General features: G+C 43.6%; 1 protein-coding gene across 1 annotated transcript in view; it reads right to left on the reverse strand.

Annotated features, from left to right (window-relative positions):
- The window catches only part of LOC103608995 (lisH domain-containing protein ARMC9-like), a gene marked incomplete at its 5' end in the record, with an annotated part of 39,825 nt that overhangs the window by 12,554 nt on the left and 18,210 nt on the right, over positions 1-9,061 (reverse strand). Inside the window, 3 exons of the mRNA XM_008593379.1 lie at positions 3,609-3,683; positions 6,623-6,699; positions 8,019-8,158. Of these exons, the coding sequence (XP_008591601.1) occupies positions 3,609-3,683; positions 6,623-6,699; positions 8,019-8,158 (292 nt within the window). The remainder of the gene's footprint in view (positions 1-3,608; positions 3,684-6,622; positions 6,700-8,018; positions 8,159-9,061) is intronic.

A 9,061-nucleotide genomic window follows, 5' to 3' on the forward strand; every position in this document is an offset into this window, starting at 1 on the left:
TTCTTGTTAAAGTGCCAGAAGAAAGCTCATACTACTTGTATCTTTAAGGCTTCTTTTTAAAGTAAAAAACTCAAGGGACCGGCCCGTGGCTCACTCGGTAGAGTGCGGTGCTGATAACACCAAGGCCGGGGGTTCGGATCCCATATAGGGATGGCTGGTTTGCTCACTGGCTGAGCATGGTGTTGACAACCCCAAGTCAAGGGTTGAGATCCCCTTACCGGTCATCTTTAAAAAAAAAAAAAAAACTCAAGGTGGCCCCCACCAATCCCACCCCCTGGTATTCACCTCTTGTGTAGTCCTGTCCCACAATGTACCAGAGGTGGTTTGTGTAACCAGAAGAATAAAAGTGATGGTGTGTCCTTCTGAAACTAGGTTCTAAAGGACACTGGCTTCTGTCTTACTCATGTTCTCGCTCATTCTCTCAATCTCTCTCTCTCTCATCACTTGCTCTGGGAGGAGCCAGCTGACATGTCAACAGAAGCCCTATGGACAGGCCCATGTGGGAAGGAACTCAGGCCTTCTGCCGATAGCCACATGAGGGAACGTGGAAGCAATTCTCCAGCCCTAGTTGAGCCTTGGCTGCCCTGGCTGAAGTCTTGACTATAACCTGAGGGACTCTTAGGACTACCTGACTATCTGCTCTTGAGCTGTTGTCCCATAGAAACTGTGAAATAATAAAAAAAAATTTAAGCCACTAAGCTTTGGGGTAATTTGTTATGCAATAATAGATAACTAATAAAAGTATATTGTTTAATTTCCAGATATTTGGGGATTTCCTAGATACCTTATTGTAATGTTTATGTTTTTCACCAAACTTCATTGTTATTCAACCATTTTTCTTTTCTTTTTTTTTTTTGGCAGCTGGCCAGTACTGGGATCTGAATCTGTGACGTTGGTGTTATAAGGCTCCAACCCACTGAGCTGACCAGCCATCCCTCAGCCATTTTTCTGCCCCACTGTCTCTTACTCCTCTCCTTTTGGGCCTCCTATTAGACATGTTAGACCTCTTGATATTGTCACACTCTCTGAAGCTCTGTCCCTTCCTTCCATCTTATTCTCTTCCTGGCCTAGATGATCTCTAAGAGCCATCCTGCTCTCAGGGCCTACAGCTGTGACTCTCCTGTCACTCCGTCCCTGTCCCGTGACTGCCATTCCCTCCCTCCTTCCCCACTCCTTTGCCCTGATGTCTTTCCTCCATGCAGTTTTCCACTCTTTGATTCGATGTCACCTCTACTCTTTCTTTCTCTTCAGCTCACATGTTTTTTCCTCTGTTCTTTGCCCTGGTTGACAATCCCTTTCTTTCACCTAAATGACCCTAATGCAGAATTTAATCACTTTTATTTTTCTCTGTTCCATATTGAAAAGGCAGATTTTTAACTGAAAAGCAGTAGACAATGAAGTTCCATTGTTTAATATGATCACAAAGAATGGTTCTTCAATAAGTTTTTATCTCTGGTGTACCTGTTGACATAATTTTATATGATCAATTAGAAGATTCAGCAATTCTTCTAGGTAAGCAAAACCAATTGGAAGAATGTTTTGGTGGTCTCAATCCGAATTTAGCCTGTGTTTTGACTGTGGAAATATATTTAATCCATTCACCATAGCATTTAATACTCACACTGTTAACCTGGTTTCAGATGGCATATGGAAAAAGGACAAAACTCTAGTGGTTTTGCTGATTAGATCTAGAAAACCTAAATCTAGACATTTATGTTGCTTCCAGTTTTTCACAATTATAAAATGTTGAAGTGAGTACTGTCATGCCTAGAGCTCTTTTCTTATCTCAAAATAAGATACTAATCACCTGAGGCTTGTTTTTTACTTCAAATATGAGTATAAGCACTAATTTTACACATTGATGGAGTTCGGATGTGTTGTCCCCACCAAAACTCATGTGGAAATTTAATCCCCAACGTGGTAGTTTTGGAAACTGATTGAGTCATGGGTGCGGATCCCTCACGAATGGATTAATGCTCTCCGTGGGGGAGGAGGGGTAGTGAGTGAGTTCTTGCTCTATTAGTTCTTGCGAGAGCTGGTTGTTTAAAAGACCCCGGCACCTCCTCTCTCTCTCTTGCTTCCTCTCACCATGTGATCTGCCTGTACCCACTGGCTGCTGCTACTTTCCATCATGAGTAGAAGCATCCCNGTGGTCTCAATCCGAATTTAGCCTGTGTTTTGACTGTGGAAATATATTTAATCCATTCACCATAGCATTTAATACTCACACTGTTAACCTGGTTTCAGATGGCATACGGAAAAAGGACAAAACTCTAGTGGTTTTGCTGATTAGATCTAGAAAACCTAAATCTAGACATTTATGTTGCTTCCAGTTTTTCACAATTATAAAATGTTGAAGTGAGTACTGTCATGCCTAGAGCTCTTTTCTTATCTCAAAATAAGATACTAATCACCTGAGGCTTGTTTTTTACTTCAAATATGAGTATAAGCACTAATTTTACACATTGATGGAGTTCGGATGTGTTGTCCCCACCAAAACTCATGTGGAAATTTAATCCCCAACGTGGTAGTTTTGGAAACTGATTGAGTCATGGGTGCGGATCCCTCACGAATGGATTAATGCTCTCCGTGGGGGAGGAGGGGTAGTGAGTGAGTTCTTGATGTGTTGTCCCCACCAAAACTCATGTGGAAATTTAATCCCCAACGTGGTAGTTTTGGAAATTGATTGAGTCATGGGTGCGGATCCCTCACGAATGGATTAATGCTCTCCGTGGGGGAGGAGGGGTAGTGAGTGAGTTCTCGCTCTATTAGTTCTTGCGAGAGCTGGTTGTTTAAAAGACCCCGGCACCTCCTCTCTCTCTCTTGCTTCCTCTCACCATGTGATCTGCCTGTACCCATTGGCTGCTGCTACTTTCCATCATGAGTAGAAGCATCCCGAGGCCCGTGCCAGATGCTGAAAGACCCCGGCACCTCCTCTCTCTCTCTTGCTTCCTCTCACCATGTGATCTGCCTGTACCCACTGGCTGCTGCTACTTTCCATCATGAGTAGAAGCATCCCGAGGCCCGTGCCAGATGCTGCTGTCCCAGAATCGTAAGCCAAATAAATCTCTGTTCTTTATAAATTACCCAGTCTCAGGTATTTCTGTTACAGCAACACAAAACAGACTAATACACACATTAAATATTGAATTCACTATTTACCAACCAAACCAAGTACCAGGCAATTTTATAATCTTTACCAGCTTTTCTGTTCCAATTGGTTGGAATGTCTACAGTTTGTAAAATTCAACCTGCTGGGAACTTTCTAACACTGTGGTTCTCACCTATGTAGGAGTCAGGGATCCCCTTGGGAATCTGATAAAAGTTACACATTCTCTCCCCAGAAAATTGCAAATACATGTTCTGCATATAATTCAGCGAGCTGATAACCTATCTGAAGCCCTCCCACGGTGCCCAATTGTGGAAGTCCTTGCTGTAACATCTCTGAACTACCCATGACTAGCACAGGATACTGGATGTCACACTTATTCGTGTAGCAAACACTTTTCTAGACTCTAAAATATATGTGGGTAGGTTTTCTGGCTCATTTCAATGCAGACACATTTGCACCGAAAGCAGCTCCCACACTTTCAGGCACATGTCCTTACCACTGCTCTTGCTTCCTCTCGGATGGATGGAATAGAAAGGATGCTGTACAGAGCTCCATTCACATACGGCTGGATCTTTAAGGGCAGAAAAAACAGTCATTTGCAAGTTTTCAAATACTGTACCATTCAATTATCAAACACCACACTTGAGAACAATCTGGCTAACAGGAGAGTGGGTGTTTAAACCCTCAACTCTCCTGAGCTCCAGGGCGCACGTTTCCAAAGGATACACATCTCTGTCTGCACATCCCAGTGACAGCTACAACTGAGAGTTCAAAACCAAATTCACCATTCCCTCCCACAGCTCACTCATGCTACGTTCTCTTGTCTAATTCCTGTCATTTCTAACCTCCTGGTCACTCAGGGAAGAAGCTGGACTGTTCGCTGATTCCTCTGCTTACTCTCCTGTGCTCAGTCTTCAAGCTGTCTTTGATAGGACCTTCTTTTCCATATCCACTGCTACTGTCCTTGTTCAGACGTCATCATCCATGACCCGGGCTACATCAAATCTCCAGACGAGTCTACCTTCAATGTTCACCCTTTAACCCAAACATCATATCACTGGCAGAATTCTGCCACAGGGGCCAGACCGCCCCTCTCCCCACCTCGGAAACCTTCCATAGAGCCCAGCTGGAAAGTCCTAGCTCCTTGGTACAGCACGCAGGATCCCTCAATGGCAGGCCTCTGTATCATGCCCTTCTGCTCTTCCCTCCTTGCCACCATGAAGTTCCCACACTACTTGAGGGACACCCCCGTCACACACACTTACACACCAGGCCGTTACATGCCTCGGTCCCCAGTTCACCTTGCTGAGAATGCTCTTCACACACAGCTCTGTCCGCAAAGCTGATTCATCCTTTAAAACTCAGCTTAGACACCTCTCATGGGAAACCTTTCCTGGACCCTCCAGACTCGCCTCCGCTTCTCGTACATCCCTCTACTATTGTGCTAGGTAGGTACAGTGGCTTTTTAAATTTGCACTTATTGCACCGCTATTATAAGCTCTTTGAGTACAAGACCCATGTTTTACTCATTTAGGGAACCTCATCATCAAGCAAGCGCAGGAGGAGGCACATGGCAGGTATGTGAAAGATGACAGGTCCCCTTCCGAGCAGGCCACCTGCTGCATTCTCCACAGCAATGGAGCAGGGCACGTTTCCCACCACCCTTTCTCAGAACTGGCTTTTTAAAATCACTTTTAACATTTGCCAATCTCATGGGGAAAACAAGGTATCTTATAGCAGTTGTTTTCGTTTTCATTTCCCTGACTACTAGCAAAATTGAATGTCTTTTCATGTTTATAGGCCACCACGATTTGCTAATATGTGAATTTGTATTCTTCAGCCTGTTTTTTTGTTGGGTTGTTTCACTTTTACTTATCAATTTGTAGGAAGCCTTCGTCTATTAGGGACATTAAACTCTTGTCATACGTGATGCAACCTTTTTCTTGGGACAGTGTTTGTCTTTTGACTTTGATTACAGCATCATTTTCCATAGAAAAAATTTAATGTTCATATAGTCAGATATATGCATCTTTTTCTTTATGGCTCTGGGTTTCATCTTTCAAGACCACAACTATCTAATACAAGATATGTGGGTGTTACATTTATTTGTGTAGCAAACACATTTCTAAGCTCTAAAACACATAGTGAGGTTTTTCAGTTCATTTCAAAGCAAACACATTGGCAACACTTAATGACATGATTTAAACCCTTTGGTCTGTTCAGTTTTTAGAGACAGTGTACTGGTTTCAACACTTGAAACCAACCGTTATTATGAGATGGAAGAATATATTTCTTTCTGGCTTCACCTGCCTGAGTTGAATAAAATGAAAAACAGAGTTCATTCGGGCCTATGAGTGGTTAAGAGCTCACTGGTTTTACAGTATAAAATGCACGGCACAAACTGTAACAACCACCAAGTATCCACTGCTGAAGTAGCCCAGTCAATCAGGTGACGGGGCTGTGGGAATGTAAGACGTGAATGAAATGAACAGAATGGGAGCTTCCTGCTTGAAATGGATAGATGCATGGAAACCAAGTCCCGTCCCTGTGCCTGACCTGTCAAAGAAGTCATGTTTTTGTTGAGGCTTTGGCTTCAGGTGAAAAGCAATGCCATGGTTTCTGCAAAAGCATTTGTAGAAACCAAGTGAGAGAATAATCATATTTGTTTATCAGTTTTTGTTAGTTTGTTTACCCACACCTCTATTTTTAAAAGGGCTTGCAGCCCCCAAGTTAGAAAACTTAGAAAATAATCCCTGGTGTTGGGGAGGATGCTGGTGAGAACAAAAGCCAGGACAGCCATTCTACAGGACAATTTGGCAGAACTCAGTGACCCAAACCTGATGTATGCTGTGAGCCAGCAGTAACGAATGTCTATATACCCCGGGAAGCTCTGGCACAGGACCTCGTGGGGCAGGCGAGCTGATATCCACTGAGGACCGCTGGGGCAGCCGAACTGGAGGCAACCAAAGTGTACACACTGAGGGGCTGGATAAGCAAAATGTCAGGGGGGCAAACAAGAGTATACTGTGCAGTAGTGAGACTTAATGACTAGATGTATGTAAAGCAAGAGAGAAAGGTCCTAAAAGCAGAGGGGAAAAGTCATAAACAGAATGAGATCTAGAGTGCAATACTGTTTATGCAAATTCAATACACACATACACAATAGCATATCTACGTTAAGGCACACCACAAGGAATGTCTATGCAGGGGGAGGAATGCTGGGGCTGGATGACAAGAAGGAAATGTAATGCAGGAGAGGGACCCAGCTAGCCCAGTGAAGCAGTGTGCCAACAACGAGGACTGAAGGAGTGACTTCCTGCTTCTGAGTTCCAAAAATTTTAAAATTATAAAAGATTTGAAGTAGCTTATAAAGATACCTGGTAGAGGGGGAATATATCTACTTTTCAGATGCAGCAACTGTCCTGGGCCAGCCCCTTGCCTGTGAACTCGCAGGCACCAGGTCCCCAGCAGCCTCCCCCATGCCCAGGGTAGGCAGTGTGGACTGAGTACCTCGTGGTTTTCATGGCCAAGCAGATCTGAGAGAACTTTCAGCACGAGGCCTGCCACCTTGGCACACATGTTCTTCCCTGCAGGAAATGAAACCAAACCACACGTGACACGTCGAAACTCACAAGTGCAGTTTTAAGTCAGGCAGACTTGGGTACAAATCTTGGCTCCTCTGCTTACGAGATGCATGACCTTGGGCATCACTTAACCAGTCTGGGCCTCAATTTTCTCCTCTTTGAAATAGGGATTATTAATATGCACCTCAAAGGGTGATGTAGAATTAGGTAAGCTAATGTATGTAAAGGATTTAGTACAGCTCTGTTTGTGGTGGTGGTGATTATTACAGTCAGAGCACAGAGCAATTCATTACAGTGAAAGTACAATGTGTTATGGAGCCGTTTTCTCCTCCACAAGTACATATACCACCGTCATATAAATCATACAGGTGATTTAGTAATTCCAAACACCATCATAATAATCACTGCAAATAAATTGATGATAATAAAGAAATGCTGATTATAATCTGATAAATGCATTAAAAGCTAGCACCTTTTTTTTTTTTTAATAAGATGACTGGTAAGGGGATCTTGACCCTTGACTTGGTGTTGTCAGCATCACGCTCTCCCAAGTGAGCAACTGGCCATCCCTATATAGGGATCCGAAACCGTGGCCCTGGTGTTATCAGCACCACACTCTCCCAAGTGAGCCACAGGCTGGCCCCAAAGCTAGCACTTCTTGCATATGCCATTTTTTAAACCATAAAACTGAAATAACAGTCATTTACTCAGTCAACAACACATAGTCAGGCAGTTCAGATTACAAAGTTTCCAAAAGTGAAAACGCTTCTAACAAATTCCCCTGAGCTAGCTAGCTGTCCAGGTGACCTTTCTCTCCAAATACTGTGGCTGCTTGGACTGAGGGCAGCCACGGCCTGGACTTGGCACCTCTCCTAAAGAAGCTTCTTTCATCCCCTGTAACAGATCGTTTCAATGGGGCAGTACCCGTAGAAAAGCTAAAAGCACTACCTTTACTGATCAAGTACATAAATGACTGGTGATGCCCACAAGAACCTCCGTTTTTAGGGAATGAGGGGGGAACACAACAGGATCAAGAGCAGGAAGCAGGGTTTGTCATTGCTCCTGCCACCAACTTAATCCTGTAGAATCTTGGGAACATACTTTTCTGTTATCTTAGAATGGATAAAAAAAAAAAAAAGCAAACAGATATAATTTCCTCTTAATGTGGACACCACACACATAATAAAACACTCTTTCCAAGGCCAGAATGGTGTTTTGGCTTCAGGTATTCAATCGCTTTAAACCTAGCTGGAAGTGCTTTGGAAATGCTTGACATGCTTTTTTCTTTCTTCATGAGGGTGGGGGCGGGGCTGGGGTGAGACCTGCACTCCGAAGGCAGAGGTTCATAAGCAAAGCCACCGAGTACTCCAGTGTGTAGTCAGACAGGCAGTCAGGGTCCTTCAGAATATCAATCAGCCAGAAGATGAGGCCATCACGAATCATCGCTGTCTGCAGCGGCCGCCTGGGATGAAACAGCCGAAGTGAAATTAAAACTGGCAAGAAACTTTTCATATAAAATATTTGAAATAATATAGTAAACTGAATGCATACAGAAAAGACAAGCTGTCCTCATTAGTTTAGTGGTGAGTTGGAAATAAAAAAAAAAGAAAAGACAAACTGTACAGAAGATACAGACTCTGAGGAGTATTTTATTGTTAGAGCATTGTGTTATAACACCAAAGTAAAGGGTTCAGGTCCCTGCACCAGCCAGCCACCAAAAAACAAAACCAAAACCCCAGGGCCGGCCCGTGGCTCACTCGGGAGAGTGCGGTGCTGATAACACTAAGGCCACGGGTTCGGATCCTATATAGGGATGGCCGGTCAGCTCACTGGCTGAGTGTGGTGCTGACAACACCAAGTCAAGGGTTGGGATCTCCTTACCGGTCATCTTCTAAAAAAAAAAAAAAACCCAATATTTTATTAAACCTGTACAACTGAAACAACAATAAATTCTTTACCTTTCAGGATATTATTAAGGGTTTAAAGAAAGATAAGGCCAGTAAGGAGGCCTCCTACTTTCAAAGTTTCCTTTTCAATATTAAAAATTAGCACAGCATTACTTTAAATATTTACTAAATATGGATTGATAGCTTTTGGTCTACTTAATCCAGGAAATACAACCACAGAAATACTTCTTTGATAAATAGATCACTTTGAGCTACATGCAAATCAAGAAAAATAAAAAAGAAGAGCAAAAGGGCCGGCCCAGTGGCGCACTCAGTAGAGTGTGGTTCTTGGGAGCGCGGTAGCGCTCCCGCCGAGGGTTCGAATCCCATATAGAGACCGGTCCGCTCGCTGGTTGAACGCGGTGCAGGCGCGACACCGAGGGTTGCGATCCTGTTACCGGTCACAAAAAAAGACAAAA

The sequence above is a fragment of the Galeopterus variegatus genome, unplaced genomic scaffold (assembly GCF_000696425.1).
Source record: "Galeopterus variegatus unplaced genomic scaffold, G_variegatus-3.0.2 Scaffold9061, whole genome shotgun sequence".
Lineage (NCBI taxonomy): Eukaryota > Metazoa > Chordata > Mammalia > Dermoptera > Cynocephalidae > Galeopterus > Galeopterus variegatus.